The 26,301-nt window shown below is 41.2% G+C and overlaps 1 protein-coding gene across 1 annotated transcript; it reads right to left on the bottom strand.

Annotated features, from left to right (window-relative positions):
* Positions 1-1,471: 1,471 nt before the first annotated feature.
* Positions 1,472-26,301, bottom strand: IFRD1 (interferon related developmental regulator 1). Its single transcript, XM_032220931.1, has 12 exons — positions 25,914-26,301; positions 20,773-20,877; positions 19,627-19,708; positions 17,936-18,060; positions 17,677-17,834; positions 15,479-15,529; positions 15,218-15,396; positions 14,628-14,736; positions 13,049-13,183; positions 5,071-5,199; positions 4,707-4,802; positions 1,472-3,785 (listed from the first exon to the last, which is right to left on the bottom strand). The coding sequence occupies exons 1-12, from the start codon at positions 25,963-25,965 to the stop codon at positions 3,696-3,698; spliced, it is 1,311 nt and encodes a 436-aa protein (XP_032076822.1). The 5' UTR covers positions 25,966-26,301; the 3' UTR covers positions 1,472-3,695.

Here is a 26,301-nt window from a genome sequence, read left to right as displayed (position 1 = left end):
TTGGAAGAACCACGTGGACAAATAAACACGACCCCGACCTTAAAGTCCTTGGGCTGAGTTCTTTTTTTGTCTGTTTGGATTTTTTAAGTGGCCCTAATGTTGTCCAGGGCCCTGTGAACAACTGGCCAAGTGTTTTATAACTGTGAGATCAATTCCTTCAACAAAGGGGCTAGTGCAGGGCTGTCAAACTCCTGGCCTAGGGGCCAGATGCAACATGCACTGGGCATGCCCATGCCCCGTTAAGCAAAGGAGAAAAAAGTCCAGATATGTCATGTGATGTCACCATGACAACATGAGTTTGACACCCCTGGACTAGTGGATCCTTTACGGGCAGTTCAGGCATAAGCTTAAATTGTTGGCCAGTAACTACTTGGAACAGAATGAAACCAGTGCTACTGTTTTCTGTGTTGTTGTAAGCCACCTCAGCAAATGGCAACAGGTCAGTCCAATTATCTTGCTGATAGTCGATAGCAGGTACTGTTCTAGGACTGAGTTCATTCTGTCCGAGCTCCCGTTAGTTTGAGGATGGTGCAATGAACTCAGTCCTTGTTTGGTACCAAGGTGGTCCAAAAAGGCCTTCCAAAATTTTGAAGTAAATTGAACCCCCCTACCTGAAATTATATGCTGTGGGGCACCATGTAATCAGTAAACGTGGTGCAGAAACAGTTTTACCAGTGCTTTAGCTGTAGGGATTTTTTTTGGCAAGGAATGAAATAGACCTGCTCAGAGGTCTGTCACGACACAAATGACTGTGTTCCCAGAGATTTCAGGGAGCTCTACAACAAAGTCCATAGAGATCTCTGACCAGGGTGCTGAAGGCTCGGCTATCTTTTGGGAGAATCCTGGTGTCTTTCCTTGCCTGCATTTAGCTAAGGCACAGATAAGAACAGCTGGAGACATAGCTTTCAATGTACTTCTTGTGGGAAGGCCACCAGAATTACCTCTTTATTAGGTGTAATGTCTTTACAAATCCAAAGTGTCCTGCCTGCCAGTGTTTGACTGGCAGGCACATACAGCTTGGTTCCTACCCATACTAGTCCTTCCTGAATGGAACATATATTTTTATGCACATTAAACCAAGCGTCATCATTCAGAGCAACCTTAAATGCATCTGCCAGGACTCCATCCAAGGGTGATTGCCCCATCACTTGTGCTCTCATGGTTACTTAAGTGGCTAGCTGGTGTGAAGAGAGCATCGGTTTGACCACCTCCACCTTGGACCTATTGTATTGAGGCATTCTTGACAATGCATCTATGAGGGAATTCTTTCCTTTTCTTGCAACAGTACTGCCCCCACAGCCACATCACTGGGATCTGCTTGGATTACAAATGGCTTGTTTGCGTCTGGTTGTTTTAGCACTGGCTGGGCCACAAAAACCATTTACGTTTTTTGAATGCCGCTTGGCATTCCATAGTCCATTTCAATGGTTGGCTGAGCTTAGATCTTCCTCCCACTTTGGTTTTCAGTAAGCTAGTTCGGGGTGGTACCTACTCTAGAACAGCCTGCACTTTCTCTGGGTCCATTTCCACACCCTTGTGGGATATTCAGTAGGCCAGAAAGTTTTGCCGTGACTAATGTTTTCTTTTTTAACAATAAAAGTTTTTTAAAAATATATAAACAGCCAGGAGGGAAATTAAAAGCAGCCTTCCACTCATCTCACATCGAATTCTGATATGGTATTACGCCTCCCTCAAGTCTAGTTTTGTAAAGATTCCTCCCTTCATCAAGTGAGCCAACATGTCGTTCATGAGAGTTACATATTTTCAGATCATGGTAATCTACACAGAGACATAAAGACCCATCTTTCCTCTAAATAACCTGGGGCAGCCACCCATTCATCGGTTTCAATTGGTGAGCCTCTCATTTCAGAGCAACAGCATTGTAAAGGATCTCTCTACTGATCAAGTGTAGGGATCACACAATAAGTACAGAACTTCCCACAGATCTGGCTCTTCTGGAAATTGGCTCCACAAGACATTCAAACTGGTTGACAACTGCAAATAGGCTTTGTCAAATATGGTTTTCAAAACATGGCTTTAAAGGCAAAACATAGGAATGATAGTGGAATACATCATTGGTGTGTACTACCCTTGCTGGTTCAACATGAAAGTGAAACGTTCCTGGATTGAAGACCAGTGTCATGTGTTGTTCCAGCTGCAGCAAGTCAGACTGCAAAAGAAAGCTCTATTGGATGCTGTTTTGCCAACTATTCAGCGCTCAGCATGATACACTTTCAGTGAAATGATAATCCAGACACTCTTGTGTTCAGATGACATTCAAGAGCTGGTGTGCAAAAGATAATTGATTAGAGGGGTGCAGACGCGCTGGTAGATTTTTCTGTATGTACAAGAAAAACACCTTGCATCCAGAGCTGCAGCAGAGTATCCACTCTGATTGACTGATGTGAAGGTGTATAAAGCCACCTTGACGTGCAAATTGACTACAACAGAAATAAAGCAGCTCATTGATGAACTAATGCAAGTACCACAGTGGCCCCATCATGCCCAATCAATAGATATGTGTGAAACAGGTCAGAGGCAGTAAGCAGAGTGTATAAACATGAGAAAATCAAGGGATATATCAGAAGCCAAGAAGCAAGTGAGCGGCTGATATTGAAGAACAAATCAAAACAAGAACTTGATTAAACTCATTTAAACATTTTTGTAACTCAGATAATTGCTTTCTGGTTAGTTTATGATTACATGGATTCTATTTTGCTTAGCTAGATAAGATTCATTCAGAAAAAAACTTTACTTTTTGTGGTAGAAGATGTAATGTTGAGAAGATAAAGTTAACACTATTTGGTTTATGAGAGGCTTTTGTGGGGTATATGATCAGACGTGGGTTTACCATACCAAGCTAAACATTGTATAATTGCAAAAATAAGATTAGAATTTTTAGTGTAAAAACACGTATTTTTAGAACCCCTGACAAAAATTGCAAAAATTTTCACCCCATTGAATGACGTGCCCTATATAGCATCCTCTGCTAATAGTAAATGTTTCAACTCACACTTATTTGAAAATAGTAAAACATTGTTTCAAATGATTCTCTTTCAGCTACTTTCTGATTATCCCTCCCAAATGAGACATACCCAAAAGGTCTAAAACCTAATATAGAGCACATATATATGATAGCCTTTTATCATTTTGCAGTTTTAAAAAAAATCCCTTTTTTGCTCATGCAACTTTTTTGGTGGCTGACTATAGGCTAAACAAGTGGAAAAGCCCAGCCAACACCAATTAAGAACCAATTTGATAATATTATCCTAGTATGCTGATGTCACTATAATAAATTGGATATTTATTTTTAAAATGTGTAACTAGCTGTCAAATAGCAGCTTTTACCAAGGGACACTGATCTCCAAATAATGTACTTCTTAAGATTTCATTAGATTAAAAAAATTGAATCAGGAGTCTCCTCAGAACTAGTTGAATATTAAGTATTTTTCTAAGTAAAAAGTTGATTTTTACCCAATATATTTATCAGGAAATTCTCTCCTACCATCCTACCTCATTTATACTATACTATACAAGTCAGTTTAACAAACATCAAGTGGTGTACAAAATATGGAACTGACACAATTAAAAAGATTATTTAACTCTGTACACTGCAATTAACTGTACCCAAACAAGAATTATATTTAACAACAACAACAAAAAAACACCACGTTAAAGGGCTTTGAAGACTTGTTCTAGAACACTTCATCCACATCTGTCCTTTTATCACGGCATTTGCTCCGAGCCTTAGTCCGAGCTTTGAATGCTGCGGAGTTGTACAGATGCTATAAAAACAGGAGAGAAAGTGCAATTATATATCATAATAATCTTAGCCAACATTAAACATTTTTCTGACAACTTTGGGGTTTATTCAACAGGTCCATTTTAATGTATTTTCCATTAATGCATATAAATTAGAATTTTTTTTATTTTGCGCTAGAACTACATTCCACTCCCAACTTTAAATTGGCTTTATTTTCTGTACTAAATTCTAACAGCTGTTTTCATTCAGTAATCCTAAATTAAAGCAAAATCATTAGAATATTTATTATCAAGACATCGCAGCTTACAAAATCTCTATATGCAAAAGACGTAAAATGTGTACTGGAAATGTAACTCAACCTTTCCACCGAAATCTGAAATTTTACCAAATGTTACTCATTCTAGCATTTAAACTGTGTTGTTGTATTAAGTTGGTTTTGGCTTAATGACTCACAAGAGATGGGCAGCCATTTTAAATTTTTTAAATAAACAAATAGTATTAAACATTAATACAATCACACACTTACAAAGTAAAAATTTAGCTGTTAATGATGGCAGCCTTGAAAATTCATATTCTGACACCCATCACATTTCCCAGATGTCAAATACAAGACACTACCACTTCAGTCATAATACAGGCAATGGACTATCTTATAAAAAGAACATAGGATAGAATAAAGGAATGATACTGGATCGTTCACTGGGTTATCTTAGCATTCTTTTAACTGGAACCAAACTTTTAAGTCAAAAATAAGTCTGTGCAAGGGACAGTGATGGGATACTGTTATCAATTTAGGAGGTCTCACAAACCCTTGTCATTCCTTCTATTCACATTACTCCCTCCTCTCCCTACATAAATATTACCATGTCATTATGCTTTTGAACAATTATGTGAGTGAATTGCATTTAAGATAATTTAACCCAACAGAGTATGAATCACTTACCCTTTCAAAATGGCTTATCTTCATGGTCTTAAGGGTTGCCTCATCAAGCATCAGTGGTGGACCAAGTTCAAAGATATTCCGGAGGAGCTCATTGGACTGCATAAAACATGTTGTCATTACAATTGTGCAGATGTTTGACCAAAGTTTTAAATAACTCCCTTTTAATATGCAAAATTTGCAAAGTAATCAGAGAGCTGCCTTTCCTATTGCTAAAGATTTAGTATATCTTTTGCCTATATTTTTTCTTTCCTTATTATGCAGACATGTATTGTCTAATTTAAAAACTGTTTTAGGGATTTTGCATTGTGCTATTTACAGAGCAGACTCAAAGAGGGTGTCAAAATAGTTTCATTCCAATGTATACCTGTAAATGATACTGCATTCCTGATCCTAAAATTTCCTTGAAAGTATTGTATGTTTGCTTTTTAACCCAACAGTCAATGTACATGCGCTCTGGTCCAAACTTGACTGTCTCTGTGGGAAAGTCGTGTTCCTGTTAAAGAAAAAACACCTGTATCAAATTTACTGTTTTTAAATTCTATGCCATCCTTCCTTGAACATCCTTCTAATATTTTGGGCTACACAGGTATTTCTCCAACAGACTTCTTTAGCAATACAGAAATGCACAAAATGTTCTAAATACTGCTGAAAATCTTGCACTCTACTTATTCATCCTAAACATCGGTACTGTCACATTTTAAACTAAAATTTACTTCAAAAAGGTTAATATGGTACTACTGATATTCTAAAGTTCAGTGCTTAAAACAAGAATCCAAAACGTGAAAGGTTTTGTTTTTGCCAACTTAACTAAACAGCTGACTGTTTTCATTATCACTTCTCACAAAGATACACCATATTACAAGTTTTTCCTACATAATACAACCACTTAGCATTAAACAAATATGGATGGATGCTTGAAAATAGAAGATGTTACAAAATGCCTATCTTGGTTCGGTAAAGATTTTTTGCATACCATGGCATGAAAAAAATAGGCAATGAAGAGAAGCTTCAGTCTTCCTGAGCAGAGTAAAGCATTAAAAAAAGCTCTAAATGCTTCTGGCTAGCAGATAAAATTGTTAAGAAATACTATTCAGAAATGCAAGGTCCACAAAACCATTGGTGTCAAGGAAAATCCAAAAAAACTCATTACTAAAACTGCTCCCAATTTATTGTATCTTTAAAACAGTATCCATAAATTCAACGAGGTGTAATTCAAGGTGTTATCACTTTAAAGCTCTTCATGGCAGGGGTCCAGGCTATTTGAGGGAGTATCTCGTCCCACTGGGATTGGCCCAGTGCCGTGCCTGCTCAAGTAGAACATATAACATTTCAGATAAGTGACTGTCTAGTCTTTTCTTAAAAACATCCAGTGATGGAGCACCCACAATTTCTGAAGGCAACTTCTGTTCCATTGGTTAATTGTCCTCACTGTTAGGAAGTTTCTCCTTAATTCCAGGTTGCTTCTCTCTTTGATTAGTTTCCAACCACTGTTTCTTCTCTTGCCTTCTGGCCTTTGGAGAATAATTTGACCTCTTCTTTGTGGCAACTCCTCAAATACTACAATACTGCTATCATGTTACCCCTAATTCTTCTTTAGACTAGCCAAACCCAAATCCTGCATCCATTCTTCATGTTTTAGTCTCCAGGCCTTTGTTGCTCTTTTCTGAACTTTTTACGAAGTTTTTTGTAGTATGGTGACCAAAATTGGTTGCAGTATTCCAGGTGTGGTCTTATTAGGGTTTTCTAAAGCAGTACTAATATTTCACATGATCTTGATTTTATGCCTGTTTATACAACCCAGGATTGTATTAGCTTTTTTGGCTGCTGCTGCACACTGCTAGCTTATATTCAAGTGATAATCCATTAGGACTCCAAGCTCTCTTACTATTTTTGAGCCAGGTCTCATCTAATCTGTACTTGCACCTTTGATTTTTCCTGCCTGAATGTAAAGCTTTGCTTTTCTCCACATTAAAATTCATTTTGTTGGATAGAGACCATTGTTCAAGCTTGTCAAGATCTTTTTGGATCCTGAGCTTATATTCTGGGGTGTTGGCTATTCCTGCCAGTTTAGTGTACCCCACTATTTACTTCTCTCCATGTGGATGTAGTATCATTGCTCATTGTTGAGTATGGTTTGTCAGCCAGCTGCAAATCCATCTGGTGGTGATGTTGTCTATTCCACATTTTTCTAGCTTACCAAGAAGTAGGTTGTGGTCTACTTTGCCAAATGCCTTACTGAAATCTAAGTATACTATGTCCACAGCATTTCACTGGTCTACTAATTTAGTGACTTTATCAAAGAAATAAGATTGGTTTGGCATGATCTGTTTTTAACAAACCCGTGCTGGCTACTAGTTATAACTTTATTTACTTCAAGTTGTTCACAGATGTTTTTTTTAAAATCATCTTTTCCAGGATCTTCCCAGGTGTTGATGTTAGACTGATTGGTCTGCAGTTTCCTTTGCCTGCTTTTTTCCTTTCTTGAAGAACAGCCCTTTTCCAATCGTCATATATTTCCCGTGTGTTCCAGAATTTTTGAAAGATATATTGTACAATGGTTCTGAGATAGCATCTGCCAACATCTTCAAAACTCTGGGATGTAATCTGTCAGGTCCCATTGATTTATATTTGTCAAGGTCAGATAGGTGTTCTCTTACCATTTTCTTGCTTATTTTAATTTTTATTTCCAGTCTGTCTTTTAGGTTTAGTTTGTCTTGTAGGTTTTTTTGGTATGTTGGGCTATAATTTTTTTGAGTGAAGACTGATGTGAAGAATGAGTTATGCAGCTCTGCTTTCTCCTTACTGCCTGTTATTTCCTTGCCATCTTCTCTCTTTAATGGATCGTTTCCTTTACTTTTTTTCTTATTTATATATTGGAATAAACTTTTTAAAAATTATCTTTGACTTTTGTTGCAACTCTTTATTATGAGCCTTTGCTTTCCTGACTTCATGTTCTGCTTATCTACTTATAATCAGCCTTAGTTAAGTGCTCCCTTTTCCATTTTTGTACTTGTCCTTTTTGTCTTTCAGTTTGTCAGAGATCTTTGTGCATCCATGCTGGTTTCTTCGTGAATTTCTTTTTCAGTGATATTGTACTGGACTGGGCTTTTATGATCACATTTTTCAGTTTCCCACACTTCTTGAGTTGTTTTCCCTTTAGGATTTCCACTCCTGGAATCTTTCCTAGGCTATTTTAAAGTATAAGATACTGGTTGGATTATTTTCTTTTGCTTGTGTTTGCATTATATTGAATTCCAGTATGACGTGATCACTTTCACCCAAGGTTTCGGCAACTTTAACTCCCTCTATCACTTCTTCTATATTAGTAAGAATTAGGTCGAGTATAGTTTTACTTCTAGTTTCCCCCTCTACCTTTTGGATGACAAAGTTGTCATCTACCGTATATACTCGAGTATAGGCCGACCCGAATATAAGCCGAGGCACCTAATTTTACCACAAAAAACTGGAAAAGTTATTGACTCGAGTATAAGCCTAGGGTGGGAAATGCAGCAGCTACCGATAAATTTCAAAAATAAAAATAGATACCAATAATGTTTTTGAATATTTATTTCAAAGAAAAACAGTAAACTAGCGGTGTATTCAATGAAATACTTCACTCACCTCATGATGCTGATGTCCCGCTGTGATGATGATGTCCCGTGCAGCCGCGGGAGCGATGTCCCGCCTCCTATGACACACGGCACAGTGATTCCTATCATTGGATCACTGTACCAGAGGAGGTGGGACATCGCTATGTGGCTGCTTGCCATAACAAGGAGGAGGTGGGACATCGTTGCAGAGCGGCAGGAGGGGAGGAAGGGGAATCGTAAGACAGCCCTGCATTACATTAGAACGTGAGGAGGGGGGATGGTGCGGTGCGCGCTGCACGGCAAACTGACACAGAGGGAGGGGAAACTCACAGGGGCACTGGGCCATTCACGAGTGTCACCCAGCGGCATGGCCCCGCCCCTTTTTCTCCTCCATTTCGGGCAAATTTTTCACTGACTCGAGTATAAGCCGAGGCGGCTTTTTTCAGCCCAAAAAGTGGGCTGAAAAACTAGGCTTATACTCGAGTATATACAGTAGGTTGGTTAGGAATCTATTTTATCTCCCACTCATTGCAGTGTTTGTCTCCCAGTTGATATCTGGATAGTTAAAGTCTCCATTACTGTGGTATGCTTCCTACATACATTTTGTGATGACCCAGGACGTGGCACAAAAGCAACACAACCAGAGAACAGGTCTAACTCCCCTTTATTGCTTCAACTGTGCCCCCACATGTTTCCACAATTCACTACAAGTCCTGGAGCAAAGCTCTCACACACACCTTCAGAAGCCTCTGGCTGCAAGTAGTCCAGTAAGCCAGGTTAACCAAACAGCAACCAGGGCCAGCAGTCCAATAAGCCAGGTTAGCCCAAATATTAACCAGAGCAAGAAGTTCAGCAAAGCAAGCAAACCGGCAAGCCCTACAGGACAGAGTACAGCAATTCTCCAGGCTTTGGCAAGTGCACACAAGGTTCCACAGATTAAACGCTTGTTCCCGACAAATTCCCCTCCCCCCAGCACCTGCTTACAACTCAGTCCCCAGGTGTGTTTTGTGAAAGGGGGCGGGGCACTCTTCTCCCTCGTATCCAGCTCAATCTGCATTGATCTCACCATCTCTCTTCCCTCCTTGCTCTCAGATCAGGAGCGGGTAGTCCTTCCTCTTCTCCTGAGCTCTCCCTGTCTGCAGGCCTTACTAATTCGGAAAAGCCTTGCCTGGACTGACTCTGCCCTTCCCCCGTTTCCTCCAAGGCCAACAGAGCCGGCCTCTCTGTCTCTGTCAGTTCTTGTTCCAGCTCATCTTCCTCAGCAGATTCAGACTCCAGGGGCATGACACGTTTGTTAACTGGTTGACAAAGAGTTCATCCATTTCTTGATTGGTTGGGTAGCTTGTAATATGCACCAATGACAATGTCACTCCCCCCCCTTTATAGTGACCCATATATATTCTGGAGGGGGTTTATCTTTGATCATATGCATTTCTGTAGATATGTAGTGATCTCTCACATAGAGTACAACTCCACCTCCTCTTTTTGTAGATCTGTTTCTTTGAACAATTTGTATCCATCCACCAGTACATTCTAGTCATAGGTTTTATCTTACTAGGTTTCTGTAATGACAACTATGTCATACCTGCCCATGTGTATTATTGCTTCTAGTTCACCATTTGTTCCTCAAACTTTGAGCATTTGCGTATAAGCATTTAAGACTTTTATGCCTGTACATAGGTATGTTTACTGCATCTCATAGTTGTTTGAGTTTTTCTTTTTTCTCATCACTTCTTACCTCATTGATTTTTCCTGGGATTTATGATTGGTTTTGTGTTCTAGAGCCGGGGTGTCAAACTCATGGCCCATGGGCTGGATGCGTCACATATTGGCCATGCCCACCCCCGGTTTAGCGAAGGGGAAAAAGTCCTGATATGTCATGTGACAATGTGACGCAAGTTTAACATCCCTTTTCTAGAGATTCTAAATATTGGTCCCCCTCCCTCTTCAATTTTAGTTTTAAAGCCCTTCTGATGAGTTGAGACAGTCTTTTTTCAAATACATTTTTCAGAATGTGTTTATGAGGTACAGCCCATCCCTTGCCAAAAGTCCTTCATGAAGATAACATTAATAGCACTGAGAATTATATACCGCTTCAGGGGTTTACAGAGTCACCATATTGCCTCCAACAATCTGGGTCCTCATTTTACCAACCTCAGAAGGATGGAAGGCTGAATCAACCATGAGCCTGGTGAGACCTGAACTGCCAAACTGCTGGCAGCTGGTGATTAGCAGAAATAGCCTGCAGCACTGCACTCTAACCACTGCACCACCGCAATGCTGTCAGTCCATAATGCAATCCAAGGTCCAATTTTTTTTTGGCGACACCAACCCTTTAGCCAGTGGTTTTGGGGAGAATTTTTTTCTCCCTCAATGGGTGTTCACCCATACTCCCATGGGTATTGGGAATACTGACGAGAACACTACTTGTGCTATTAGCTCCTTAACTTTGTTTTCTAGTTGCTTATAATCTCTCAATATTGTACTCAGGTTCTTGGTTGTGTCATTCGACCCAATGTGAAGGCGGAGGAAAGGATAGCAATATGCGGGCTTTAGGTTCTGATACATCTTTGATTTTTACTTCAGGGAGACAACACACCTCCCTAGATTGCATGTCTGGTCTGCAGATGGCTGGTTTTAAGAAAAGAATCTCCTACCAACACTTGCCTTCCTTGGGGGGGGGGGGGGTGCAGTCTGAGGTGCTTTTCTGTTTATCTCAGGTGTGTTGTGACTTTTAAAGGCTTATTTGATTATGTCTTTTTCTAAGCATTTGCATGTTTTCTTTGAGGGGGAGGTTGTGGATCTTGGTATTTTGAACTAGGGGGAACAATCGGTTGCTTAGTTTTAATGGGGCTGCTTCTGATTGGGTTAGATTGGTTAGCAGGGGTTTGTTAGATGTGTGCTGCTTCTTTCTTTGATCATTGTGTATCTTTCTATGAGTGACATACCTCCATTTGTCTTCCTCCAAGGGTTTCTCAGCAGGGTCAAATCCTCTGGGAGTTATTTGGTCATTAGTTGGTTCAATTTGGGCATAGCTTTCTTGTGTAGGTTGGAGCTTGGCTAGAGCTGCCTCTAGATCCCTTATTTTTTCCTCTAGTAGTTCACACAGCTTACAGTTAACACATATATAATCTGTGTGTTCTTTGGGCATAAACACATACATGGAACGTGTACTGCATACCACAATAGAGTCATTCACCTTTTCAATGAGTTTCTTTTTGCTGGTTCCTTTAAGGGTAAAACGTTTTGTATTTTTTTTCTATCCTTTTTTCTGCCTTTTTGTGCTTGTTTTTATACCTTGTTATTTACTTGCTTACTATTGTTAGTTTTATTTACCCCTTTATTCCCTATATTTTAAAAAAAGTTTTTGAGCTCCAGCTCTCCATCTTTAAGATTTGCCTTATTTATGATGTGCTTATTTGATTGATCTTTATTAATTCTATTCTTCCTTGATTTCTAATTTTCCACTCTTGTCCTTATTATTTGCCTATTTATTTATCTTTTATTTTCTGTCTTGCATTTATTTTTATTCTCTACTGGGGTCTTCCCTCCCTGCCTATTTGGACCTCTGCCTTGATTTGTGGTGTTCACTTCCATCATTTGCTGCTGCAGCCTCTTGTCATCTTCTCTGCCAGCTTTGTTCTGTGTTTCAGGTACTCAGGTCTTTTGGGCCTCCTCGTCTCTTCTCTAGCCAGCTTTCTCGGTCTGCCGAGTTTTCCAGTCAGCTCAACTCTGCTTCAGCTCTGTCTGGTCTGCTCCACTCCGTCTGCCACTCAGCTTTAGAGATCAGAGCTCTCTAATTTGATGCACCTCTGCCGTTGTGCTGCCTATCTCTGCTGCTATGATCTCCTCCTTCTATTCTGCTGCTGCGTTTCTCCCCTCCGCTAATTCTACCATCACCAATTTCTCAGACAGTAGTTCCCTTTGTTGGATGGGTTACACCAGGCCGTTTGCCCTCCACCAGACAGGCCGCAGGGAAGGGCTGCCAGGCTAGTAGGAAGCAGATAGGGGGGGCTGAACTCGCTGGTGAGGGAATGTTGATCAAGTCTTCCACAACTCCTGGGGCAGGTCACTGGGGAGGGCTGCTGGGCTGGAAGGACGCAGGGGGAGGGCTGTGGTAGTTGGGCTGCCTCTAGTTTTCTGGGCCCTGGGTTGGGATTCCTGGCTGGTCTCTTGAGTCAGGCTGCCTAGATTGGAGTATGGGCCTAGGCAATTAATATTGTGAGCCACCGGCTCACTGCCTCCAACAACCTCCTTGCTTGTCCGCTGTTCAGCCACTGGTTCACTCCTCTCAGTTACCTCTTTTCCAGGGTTGGGCTGTTTAGTTGGGCTCCTAAGCTGGATCTATTGTTCTCTGTTGCCGACTGCCTCCGACTCGACATGCAACCATTAATTCGCTGTGTTGCTGCTTTGCTGGTGTTTTTCACCTTAACCCAATTTCTTTTTTTTACTTTATTCTTTCTATCTTCCTCATCTAACTTCCTGCTCCTTTTTTCTCCTCTCCTTATACCTTTCTACTTCATTTAGTAACTTCTCTCCCCATAATCAGATACTGCTTCCTCTGCTGCCGCGATCTTGGAAAATCTTAACTTAGCACTATGTAAGCATTCTCTCTGCTTCTATTTGATTAAGGATTAAGTGAAACAGAATTTGAGCAGAATCTAAAATCTTTGCATGCAAGTGTATAAAGAAATTCGGTCTTAAAATTACTTCCAAGAGGTAAAATAAAATTTATTCTTTGTTCTAGTTTACCTCTATAGTTTGCAAGACATCCCTGAAGACCGATCGCTGTTTCCTTTTGTCTACTTTCGCACGATGCTTATTTCCATCTGTAGCCAGGGCCTTCAATTTCTGTGTTAGGAGCTCCATATCCTCATAAAAAAAATCCTAAAGAAATAGAGAAGTTGTTTGTTGCATCTTAATGAAGTTCAAGTTTCAAAGACCAGTAAATTGGCACATTATCATAATTATATGCTTTATTGTTTAAAATAATTAAGCTATAACACAATAGGTTATCATTATTTAAGATTACCCTATCACAATATTGAAAGGATTGCTACCAATGCAGTTTCTTTTGAATTCTCTAAGCAGAATGAAATTTCTGTAAATGTTTTAATTCATAATTCACCCATTTCCAAACATTGGACTTTAGCAGAGGCAATCTAAATTTATATATTAGTATAAACTAATCATAGTCTACAGTTCATTGTGTTAATATGTTTCCAAATGAATAGCATTTGCATTAGAAAGCTGATTCAAGAACTCTGGTTAAACAGATACTAAATGCATTGCTTCTGAAACAGCCATTTATCCCACACCTTTTACTTCCTGCATCATGGATATCAATTATTCAGTGCCAAGTATCTGCTCTCTTCTGTTTCATCTCATCTCATTCACTTTCACTTGTCATTTCCCCAATCACTGTAGTTACAATTAGCAGGGGAAATTTAACAGCTATACACTAGCTATTAAGCTATAAGTATGCAAAGGAAGGCCTGTTATTTGAGAAAGAACAAGGACAACCATATATAAGAAAATATGAAAATCAATTTCCATTAACTAAAGTCAGATACTACCATAAAGGATTAAAGCTTTCCATGTTCATTATTCTTCCTTTCAAAATTAGATTGCCATAGCTCAAGCTAAAACTGCAAATTTCAACTGCATACATCAGAGTAATATTTAAAAACTGTGCAACACAATGGCTTTCTTGACTCCTTTATTCTTTTTCTCTTATCCTTTGTTGCCAAGCGTTTTTCTAGCTACTTTCCCAAGATAGGCTTTTGAATAATCTGAGACTATTCTTCAGTGCTGTTAAAGAAAACAGTAAAGATATTAATAAAGACTTACTAAACAATTATTGAAGTCTAAATCTATATAATTTAAAAGATTCAAAACATTCAAAAGTGTATGACTCAATTTACTGTTTGTACTAAACAATGCATGCATTTAATACATTTAAGAGATTGTTATTAAGAAGGACTGCAAATCATAATAGAATTTTAATAATTTATGTATCACTGATTGCTGCCAAACAAGCTATTAATATGCTAAATTTGAACTAGCTACATGGATAGGGTTTAACATGCTTTTATTTAAGAGTGCCCATGTATACAGATGGAGAAACTTGTAACTCTCCAAATGTTTGAAGATTTCTCAAAATTCCTCCATACCAATATTGCAATATTATAATTCAATACCACTTGAGAAGTTGTAGATTTACCAACACCTTTCATTTTCACATCTGAATGAAAAAGTAATATTATGAAAACACCATACCAAATATTTACTATTTCTCCCTACTTTCTGCCTTCTATTTCTTTGGATATACCTCATCAGATTCTCTTGCAAGTTCAAATAAAACAGCCAATGTTTCCCCAGCAGCAATCTTCATATTTACATCATCACAGGACAGCAGGCTAGGAAATGTATGCAAATGTCTAGGAAAATCAAAATACTTACAATAAATATATTGAACATGACAAACAGATATGAGATAAAGTGTTATAGTGCACAGAATTTAATTCCAAGGACCCTCAGATATTCTGATTTACTTCCAGGATTAAAGAGAAAGTTTTTCAAACTAGAATGTCTGCTTTTTTTTTTTTTTTTTTTGCATAGCAGAATCTCTGCATTGATGGAGATCAAGAGAGGACATTCCATTCATATATCACAATCTGTGTAATATTAAACTTTCCAATTCCCCCAAATTATATCCTGTTGGCATAGTAATTGCAACCAAAACAGGAAAAACATTAAAATAAAGAAAAGGGAGAAAAATGGCATCCCTTCTTCCTTTTTTATCCTGTTAAGCTAAACCAATAGGGTTTTAGATAAGGCTGCTTCCTACCCTTAACCTATAATTAGAATGATTCAGCATGTTTCACTCCAAAGATGACTGCCAAGGAACACAATACATACCCTTCAAGCTTTTTCTTCACTTCATTCATTGGGCAGATGGTCAACAGAAGGGTCCATGCCAAGAGAGCGCTTATATAAAGACCTGTGTTATGAGTGCTGGAAGTACCATTTTGATTTCTCTCTTTCTGGTAGGATTTTTTGAATATACTTTCCAAGCATTCCATAGTCAAATATAATTCCTAATTAAAAATTAATAAAACACTATTAAGCAAACATTAACTGAGCATTAAATAGTAATACTTAACATAAAAAAAATCTTACCGTGATATCATCAGTAGCAATAAAGCAACAAACCCCTAAACAGGTAGCAGACTGGAAAAGAGAAATTAAAAATCATGATGTTTTTCTAGTATTTTCATAATGGTGATCATATCTATGACTCTATCATAGCTGATCTAGTTTTATTTGTCTTAAAATTGGATTATGTAATCTAAAAAAAAACCTATTCTGGAAGAGCAACATTATCTGTACACTCCCAATCACGCAGTGTTTAAACGACAGTTTTCAGGCCTGCAGTTATATTCCTTTTAGGCTCTTTGGCCTGCCACACACTCTATTATTTTTCTATGCTTTTCTATTAGTATAGTAATTGGGAGGGGGAATAGTAAGGAGTAGAATTGTAGAATGTGTTGTCATTCCGTTCTAGAAATCAAGGTCATTCTTTGTCTCTGCACCTGACCGGAACTAGATGGGTGGAAATGCCAGCGTGGCAGAGGAAGATTGGACCATGTGATGAACTTATGGGTGTGGGGGCAAGATATTGAACTTTCAACTGGGTGGTAACCCAGGAAGCTTTCAGATTCGGGATTGCTACAGATGTGCCAACATGCCTGTCTTATTAAATTGGAAGTTTAAGGATAGTTCTGCCTTGGACTCTGATTTATTTCTGGATGATATTTGAAATGCTGACAAGAGTGTTTTAAGAGGAAACTAGCAACACAACATGCAACAGAACTAAGAATGCTACTAGTCCAAGTCTAAACTCTTCACTGTTATTTTGACCGGATTTTGAAGTTCAAGGAATTATACATCATTACTATTTTCCTCTTTCAAGGGCTGTTTGCTTGCTGAATTCATTCTAATCTTTCCATGGATAATCTGTTTTTCTGTTTGACAAGAAATCTTTCAAATTTTTTCCATCATGAATTATATTCAGCAGACTTGCCACAAAGGTGACAAAAGTTCTTGCTTTTTGAATATTTGACTAAGTCAGGGGTCTGTAACCTTAAACATTCAGAGCCATTTCCCATAGAAAACACTGGGAGCCACAAAACCTGGGTGGATGTGACCAACTCAACGTCACTCATTCCCACCCAGTCACATTACCCCCTAGCCATGCCCACCCAACCGGTCATTAGGGCAGAGAACCAGTTATTAAAAAACACCGGGATCCACAAACCCCTTTTGACATCTAAAATGTCAAATGATCCCCCCCTTATCTCGCTATCTCTCTCTCTCACCCCTTCCTCTCTTTCCCCCTCTGTATTTCTCTCTCCCTCCTCTCTGTATCTCCCTCCTCCGTCTCTCTCTCTCTCCCACACCCTCCCTCTCTTCACATCTGTATCTCTCTCTCTCTCCATGTACCTCTCTGCATCTGTGTCTCTCCCCCTTTTCATCCTCTCTCTCTCTCTCTCCCTCTATGTATCTCTTTCCTGCTCACACTCCCTCTCCCCCTCTCCATGTATCTCTGTCCCCCTATCACCCTGCCTTTCTCTCTCCCCTCTCTGTATTTCTGTCTGTGTCTCTCCCCACTCTATCTCTCTCCATATATCTCTCCCCTTCCCTCTGTATCTCTACCCCACCTCGCCTCCTCTCTGTATCTCTCTCCCCCCTGCCTCTCCCCCCCCCCTCTGTCTCTCTCCTCTCCTCCTCTCTCTCTGATTCTGATTCTTTGGCATCTCATCCAGGGGTCTCACTGTCCAACAGACTGAAGCAAGTGGGCAGCTATTTCCAGCCTTTGTTCGTGCTGGGTGTGCCTCGGATGCTCGGGGAGACGCACTAAATTTCACTGTCCTGTGCAACGCACTGAAAGAGCAGCGGGCAGGCCATGAGGCGTTCTAGCAGTGCACAGCAAAATTTAGTGGCTTCACAATAGAGGAGACAGATTCCCTCCTCCCAGGACCCATTACGACACAGAGCCACAATGCAACCCTGCCCCACTCGCCCCTAGCAACAAGACGAGCATAGTGGGCCCAGAGCAATTCTCTTCTCAGGTCAGGCAAGTAGTGACTGGGAGAGGGAGGGGCTATGGGCAGGGCCAGCCAGTGGTGAGGTCAGCTGGAACTGCTGAAAAACCTAACTACTGGCAGTATGACAGGAAGCTGCAGGAGGGGCAAAAGAGCTCACACAGCTCGAGAGCCACAGGTTGCCGACATCCAGACTAGGTAATAAGCATATTGATTCCTTAAAAGCTTACTGAAATATCACTAGGGAATAACAACTAGCATCTATATACTTACAGCTTGCCTAGCTTTCATATTTGCTGAGACATCACAGAGTATTTTCTTTAGGAGAGGTGCAAGGGTTTTAAAGACTTCCTCACTTTCAATTCCTGACCCCAACTGTATGCAGAGCAGACAAGCCAGTCCTGCAGCTGCACACTGTTCGTCACCCTTGCCTACAATGAAAACCAATAAGAAATCATGATTAAAATACATCTGAAAAACAATGGATTTCATTAATGGAATATTACTTCTCAGAAAGACAGAATGGTATTACCTTTCTTGATACAACGTTCAATACTGTCTGTGAGTGTTATTCTCCTTTCCAGGATGAACTCGTATAGCATTTTTGATGTCAAAGCACTTTTAAGACCATCAAGAGCGGACTGCCTCGTCTTTGTACTTTTGAGATAAAATGCAGGAATTCATGCTAAAATATCAGTTATAAAAATTATACAATCCCTTTAGATTTCTTACACATTTGTAAAGAACACAATCATAAATGACATACTATCTATATACTACTAAAAACTCTTGTGCCTGTAACCTTTAACTGGGAAAAACACTGCCTTTTTCACCTAAGGTACCTCAAGTGAGCTAATTTACACAATCTATGATTTCCATGATATTGAAATTTGACAAATTTGGCAAATAAAATGATCATAAAACATTTTATGATATAAAATAGCAGAAAACATTTCATAAGGTGTAAATTAGATACTTGAGATACTTTCAATACAGATGTATCTCTGAATATCTCCCTGAATTTTTAAAGAAATTTTCCAGAACATTAGAAGCTCTACCATTGAGAAATATGGTAAGGAAAGATCTCTGAAATGATAACCAAAAAGATCCAGGGCTGTCTACTAGTAAGCTAAAACTAAAGTTTGCAATGTTAAGATTTGAAAAATGCTCATCAAAACTCCCCAAATAGTCCCAGTTAATCTCTGTTCTACAGTGACTAGAAAGTATCAAAGGCATTCTTAAAAATTTTTTTTTTAATAAACCCCCCCCCCCAGCACTTTTCGTTTCTTATAAGTTCAAAGGAAAATTCCAATTTTTTAAGAAAACTTCTGAGAGAGAAATAACAACAAACAATAAGAGGGGAAAAAGCAGTAAACAAACTGTGAAGTCTAAATTTAAATTAGCGTATTTTCAGAGTATAAAACGCATCAAGATTTTGAAGAGGTAATTTTTTTAAAAAAGTTTTTGCACCCTGCAGACCTCCCAAACCCTCTGCACGCCTCATTTTTTGGGAAAACCGGGGCATGCAAAGGGTTTGAGACGTCTGCAAAGTGCTCCTGGGGCGGTGGGGGGGAGGGCAGGTAGCAAAAACAAGCAAAAAACGAGCATGTCCTTTTTTTGCCAATTTTTCACTTTTGCCATCCCAGCCCTCAGGAGCTCTTTGCAGGCCTCCAAAATCCTCTGCACGTCCATTTTTGTGAAAGGGGTGGGGTTTCAGGAGGCCAAAATGCTGTTTTCAGTGTATAAGAGCCAAGGTGGCGCAGTGGTTAAATGCAGCACTGCAGGCTACTGCTAGATCAGCAGGTCAGCGGTTCAAATCTCACCGGCTCAGGGTTGACTCAGCCTTCCATCCTTCCGAGGTGGGTAAAATGAGGACCCAGATTGTTGGGGGCAATATGCTGACTCTCTGTAAACCGCTTAGAGAGGCCTGAAAGGCCTATGAAGCGGTATATAAGTCTACTGCTATTGCTATTGCTATTGGATGCACCCAGATTTTTACCATCTTTTTTGGGGGTGGGAAAGGTGCATCTTATACTCCGAAAAATACGGTAGCTACATTTACAACACTACTAATAGCTAAAATTACTGGTAAAAATGGTGAAATAAAAGTTATTTGTCGATAGCTGCAAAAACAATCTTGCACATGATTTGAGCAGTAAAGCCCTCATAACCTCCCACCCATGAACTAGAGTTACTCGAGTGAACTTCTCAGATCTTCCCTACCTCTTGTCCAAAGTCAAGTCAATAAACCCTTTCAATTTATATTCCAAGTTCTCTTGGGTTGCTTCGTCATCAATCTCAGGTCCTGTATTACGTGGCAAAAAAAAATTAGAAAATAGAATATAACATATTAACATCTAAACTTATACATAACTTATGCAAAACTGATCACTAGGTTCAAGTGGATGTAATTTATCTGCTATTTCTCCAATTCTATCTGGCCAGCTATTCATCACAGATCTTGTTATGTTCTATTAATGACAGATGAATCATTATGAGACATGCTTACAGTTTTTATAAAAGCAGAATGAATAAAATACATGAATATAAAGTAAATGCAATGTATGCTAAGCCTGCCATCAATATTTATGGATGTTCTGTCACTGTTTAAAAAAGAATATCCTTGCATACTATCTTATCATGACTATTCTGATCATTCTTTTTTTCAGAATGGACAAGGAAAATATTTTGATTTAGTACTTTTTTTCCCAAAGTGCCCCTTTTGCATTCAGGCAGCAGTTGCAAATGATTCTCTTTCAGCTACCTTCCAATTATCTCTCCCAAATAAGACACACAAAAAAGGTCTTCACAAACCTAATAGAAGTTACATATTCATGACAGCATTTTATCATTTTAAAATATCTTTCAATAAAATTTCCCAATCTGATTAGCAAAATAATTTTGAAAAAGCTTTATTAAGGACTTTCTGCAAGCCTCTCTGCTAACCCACCTGTTATTTATCTCATTCTCTATATTCAACATTCATTTCTGCAATACCCTCCTGTTTCTGAAATGTCTCGTTGATGTACAACATTCCTCTGCCAATATTTTCATATTTTCAGTATCAAAACTGAAGTTTTCAATTTTGTAATAATGAAGTGAAGACAGAGATACCCTTCCCATTCTTAAATTCACCTTTGATGGGTCTGGGATGAAGGATGTTCGGATAGAAATGAAAAAGAATCATGAACAGATACCTGGAAGGATATAAATGCACACGGGGGTCTGCAAACAGCCCTTATACTTTGCAAATCATTCTTTTGCTTATGAGCTGACTTAAAATGGTGTATTACATTCCAACCAAAATTATCTCCAAAGGGAGGCTATGTTATCAAGATTTTTTTCATATAAGCCCAAATATTGACATACCATCCTCATTGAAGCTGGCAGGATCACTGAAGCCACTGCAGTGGCTCATAGTTTCAACTGATGCATCTTCATCACTAAAAGGTTGCATGTTTCTGTGCTGGGCACCTACAAAAGTAATACATAATTCACATTAATGATGGGAAACAGCCTGCAGAAAGATATTGCTACATCTTTTAATTTATTAAATTAGGATCCCCTACGAAGAGTAAGATGAATGCTGGGAACTTTGTTGGAGACCAGATACTACTTGAATTTTGAACATTTTGAGATAGTTACTATCATGCTTTCCCAGCAGTATGTCTCTACAACTATAATATACATTTGTTCAGATTTTAAGCACCCAAACACTCCACTTCCACGTAAAAATATCAATGTATATTATTATAAGAACATTCTATTTTGCTCCAGACTAACAATTAGCTCTGCCTGTTAACTATATTCTCTCTGCTTTGCAAGGTTTGGTGCTCTCTCCACTCCTGTTCAACATTTATATGGGTGGCTGGGTGAGATCATCAATCACCATGGACTGAGGTATCACCAATATACTGGTATTTTCAGCTGTATGTCTCCGCCCTTGGTGAGTTAAATGATGCCGTGTCCGCCTTCTCGCAGTACCTCAAGGCTCTTAGGGACTGGATGGGGAGCAACAAATTGAAACTAAACCCTGGCAAAACTGAGTGGCTCTGGGTTTGGGGTTTGTTGGCTCAGGGAGAATTGCCACCTTTCATCTTGGAGGGGGTGGCACTACTCCAAACAGCGCCTGTATGTAACCTGGGCTTTCTCCTGGACTCATGACTCCTGTTTAAAGATGAGGGGCGGCCATGGCTAGGAAGGCCTTTGCGCAACTGAAGGTTGTGCACCAGTTATGCCTTTTCCTAGACCAACAACCCCTACTCATAGTCACTCATGTCCATGTCACTTCCCGTCTTGACTATTGCAATGTGCTCTACGTGGGTTGCCCTTGAAGAACAGTCGGAAACTACAGGTGGTGTAAAATGCAGCAGCCCCCATGGTTTTGTGCAGACCCAGGCGTGCACATGTATCACCTCTCCAGCCAGGAGCTGCATTGGCTGCCAATTTGCTTCCGGGTGCAATTCAAGAAGCTGGTTGTCACCTTTAAAGCCCTTCATATCTGAGGGACCATCTCTTGCCGGTCACATCTAACTGACCCATCAGAGCAGGGAGGCAGGGAATGCTGTGGGTCCCATCCCGAGGGAGATACAGCTGGTGGCATCTAGAATGGCCTTCTCTGTGGTAGCTCCCTCTCTCTGGAACATCATTTCCCCAGAGATCAAAATGGACCCCTCTCTAGTACTCTTCCAGAAGGCACTGAAGACCTGGTTCTGCCAGCAGGCCTGGCGAGCTCGCAGCAGGATGGAGCCCATTAAATGGCTGATGTGATCTGCTGTTTCTGGGGCAGGGGGTGATTTTATTATATTATACTATATTAATTTATTTGATTCTTTTTATTAGTTTTATTGTTTTAAATGTGGGTTTATATTCTGTAAACCTAAGCCATGGGCGAATAGGCAGCTATGTAAATTCAATAAATAAATAAAACTCGGGAAGTGGGAGCATCCCTTCCCACAGGAAGTAGGATTAGGGAAAAAAAGTTCTCTTTTAACATGTGTGAAAGTAGTTATCCACCTATGACAGGGGGGTCAAACTCGATTTCACTGGGCCACCTCAGGGTTGTGTTTAAGGGTTTATTTAATTTGTATTCCCGAGAGACTCAGGGCGGCTAACAATCTGAGGGGGAGATACAAAAGGGGTACAAAATAAAAATAAAAAGACAAACAATTTAAAAATACAGCAACATTCGTACCTCAGATGGGGCTGGAAGATTCAACAGCCCCAGGCCTGCCAGAACAGCCAGGTCTTAATAGCTTTGCGGAAAGCCGGAATGATGGTAAGGATCCGGATCTTGACGGGGAGATCGTTCCAGAGGGCCGGAGCAGCCACAGAGAAGGCCCTCCCCCAGGGAGTTGCCAGCCGACATTGGGCGGCAGATGGGATTCGGAGGAGACCTAGTCTGTGGGATCTGATCGGTCTTTGGGAGGTAATTGGCAGGAGGCGGTCTCAAGTACCCAGGTCCAATACCATGTAGGGCTTTATAAGTAACGACTAGCACCTTGAAGCGTGTCCGGAGACCAATGGGCAGCCAGTGCAGCTCGCGGAGGATAGGTGTGATGTGGGTGTACCGAGGCGCACCGTGGCACGACAAAACCGCGGTCCACTAAAGCGCGCCCGATTAAAGCGCGTCGCTGATGTCATCAGCAGCGCGACAACAGCGACCGCGGAGAAAAAAGGGCGCTTTAAAAAGCGCTTTGAAAGCAAGCCGATTCAAGTTAAGGTAAGGGTTAGGTTTAGGGTTAGGTTAAGGGATAGGGTTAGGTTTAGTGTTAGGTTAAGGGTTAGGATTAGGTTTAGCGTTAGGTTAAGGATTAGGTTTAGGGTTAGGTTTAGGGTTAGGTTAAGGGTTAGGTTAAGGGTTAGGTTTCGGGGGGGTTAGGTTTAGGGGTTAATTTTAGCTTTAGCGCTCACAGCGTGCTTTTTTCGTCGCGCTGTGATGACGTCAGGTCGCGCTGTGATGACGTCGAGCCCGCTTTAGTCGAACGCGGTTTTGTGGTGGAACCGAGGCGCACCCACAATCGCTCGGGCGGCTGCATTCTGGACAAGCTGAAGTCTTCGAATACACTTCGAGGGCAGCCCCATGTAGAGCGCGTTACAGTAATCCAGTCTTGAGGTCACGAGGGCATGAATGACTATCCAAAGGGCTTCCTGGTGCAAGTAGGGTTGCAATTGGTGCACCAGGCGAACCTGGGCAAAGGCCCCCCTGGTCACAGCTGACAAATGGTGTTCTAAAGTCAGCTGCGGGTCCAGGAGAACTCCCAAATTGCGAACCCTCTCTGAGGGGCATATAATTTCACCCCTCAGGCTGAGCGATGGAATGGCTGGACCATCTTTGGGAGGGAGTATCAATAGCCCTTTGGTCTTGTCGGGATTGAGTGCAAGCTTGTTCGTTCCCATCCAGACCCTAACAGCCTCCAGGCACTGGCACATCACTTCTACTGCTTCACTGAGTTGGCACGGGGCGGACAGATACAACTGTGTATCGTCCGCATATTGGTGATATTTAATCCCGTGCCGGCGCATGATCTCATCCAGTGGCTTTATGTAGATGTTAAATAGGAGGGGAGACAGGACCGAACCCTGCGGCACCCCACAGTTGAGGGGCCTAGGAGTCAACCTCTGCCCCTCGACCAACACTGTCTGCGACTTGTCTGAGAGGTAAGAGAACCACCGAAGAACGGTGCCTCCCACTCCCACCTCCCGCAACCGTTGCAGAAGGATACCATGGTTGATGGTATCGAAGGCTGCTGAGAGGTCAAGGAGCACTAGGATAGAGGAGTGACCCCTATCCCTGGCTCTCCAGAGATCATCGATCAGTGCGACCAAAGCAGTTTCTGTGCTGTAGCCAGGCCTGAAACCCGACTGAAAGGGATCCAGATAATCTGTTTCATCCAAGGACCGCCGGAGTTGAAAGGCCACCACTTTCTCAACAACCTTCCCTACAAAGGGGAGGTTGGAGACCGGACGATAGTTGCTCAAAATGGCTGGGTCCAGAGACGGTTTCTTCAGGAGGGGTCTCACCACCGCATCCTTTAAGAGGAGTGGGAAGGATCCCTCCTGGAGAGAGGTGTTAATTATCGTCTGGATCCAGCCACGTGTTACCTCCCTGCTGGTCGAAACCAGCCAGGAAGGGCACGGGTCCAATATACAAGTGGAGGTGCTCACCACTCCCATGGCCTTGTCCACTTCCTCAGGCGTGACAAGTTGAAACTCGCTCCATAAGCTCCGCTCAAGACCTTCCCCCGGTACCTCGGCTGGTACCGTGTTTGACCTTGGTAGGCCAGGGTGGGCATGGCCAGCTCAACATCACTCATGTTGAGGGTACCTGTGCTCCCCCGAGCACTCTGCCAGTTAAAATGGACTCCTGAACTCCATTTTCGGGTGCGATGACCTCCTGCAGCCCTCTGTTAACTAAAACAGCTTTGGAGGGCCACGTGCAGCTGTCCTGAGCTCCATTTTCGCTGGCAGAGGCACCATGGGCTGCTCCTTCGCTATTTCCAGGGCAGCCCTGTAGGCCAGATCTAAACCCCCTGCGAGCCAGATTCGGCCCCTTGGCTTTGAGTTTGACACCCCTGACCCAAGAGATGTTCTTGCTCCACTAGAAAATATATTTTACCAAAAATGGAAGGCATACACACCTTGTTTAAACAATTTTTATTCTTTTGAATGTCACTATTAATATTCAGTAAAGTAATAGCCCTGCATATATTCAGGTCATCTGTCATGAGAATTTTTAAGTTTAACCTAAAAGGAAAGTTATTCCTGGCAAGCTAATAATGCTGTCTAAAAAAGTTTGTTTCTGTGAACTGGACAATGGCTTTTAGATTTATATTTTTTATAAAAACTTCTTATCAGTAGCAACCACCAGTTTGTAAAAATGTCATTTTACCAATATCTTTGGGAAACGCATTGGGACTGAAGGTTTTTAATTTGCAATTTTCACTTTTCTATTTTTTATTCTATTTTTTTTAAGTGCCATTTAAGTCTTTTACTTAAAGGTTAATTTCCCTTCACCACCACTACCGAGACCATTACTTGTGAAAGCAGCTAAGTAAAAGGTAACAGTTGAGTTTTACAAACAAAAATAAAAGCCGTTGAAGTCACACTCTACAAATAGTATCTTGAATTCCTGCAGTGGTCTCCAACTTTGGCAACTTTAAGACCTGTGGACTTCAACTCTCTGGGAGTTGAAGTCCACAAGTCTTAAAGTTGCCAAGGTTAGAGTCCAGGCGTCGCCGTTTTCTAGCCTCCCGAAAGACCAGGTCACTTGTCTAGTTTGGATACGCCATGGAAAGACAGGGCAGAGCCGAGTCGAAGGCGTCGCCCACATCCGCAACCAAACACCATCCTACATCTACGAAGAATTATAGGCCCGGCCTACAGGCCGGCTCCCCCCCCCCCCCCACAAGCGAATGGCCGTCGCCGCCCGTCATTGAGGACCAAGCAGCGCAGAACTACACTACCCAGAATGACTCGCGGCGGCGACACGCAAGCGCCAATCTATTCACCTGATCTTCCGCGCGAGGTACCTCCTCCTCCTCGCCGCTTAGATTTAGGCATGGCAGCGGCCTACAACGGTAGTTGTATCTCCGCGCGGCTCCTACTGGCGCTCCGGCACAGAGGTTCTCCCGTCTCTGGTTTTACTTTCTCCCCTTCGTCGGGCAGCAGTGACAATCAGCCGATGGAAGACCAGGAGCGCTTTTTACTATAGGAATGTCTTTCAGAAGCCGGCTTCCCGGACCGAGGCAGCGGATAGTATTGAGGGAAGCGGGCGATAAGCAAAGCTGCAGCGGCGGTAGAAATCCCCGTGGATGCCTGTGAACGGAATCGATACATCTTTCTCCTCTCAGACACCAGAAGCTAAAGACGCAGGGCGGCTGCCGACGCGACTTTTAT

The sequence above is a fragment of the Thamnophis elegans genome, chromosome 7 (assembly GCF_009769535.1).
Source record: "Thamnophis elegans isolate rThaEle1 chromosome 7, rThaEle1.pri, whole genome shotgun sequence".
Lineage (NCBI taxonomy): Eukaryota > Metazoa > Chordata > Lepidosauria > Squamata > Colubridae > Thamnophis > Thamnophis elegans.
The sequence above is the reverse complement of the archived record's forward strand: the minus strand, read 5'-3'. Positions and strand labels throughout refer to the sequence as shown.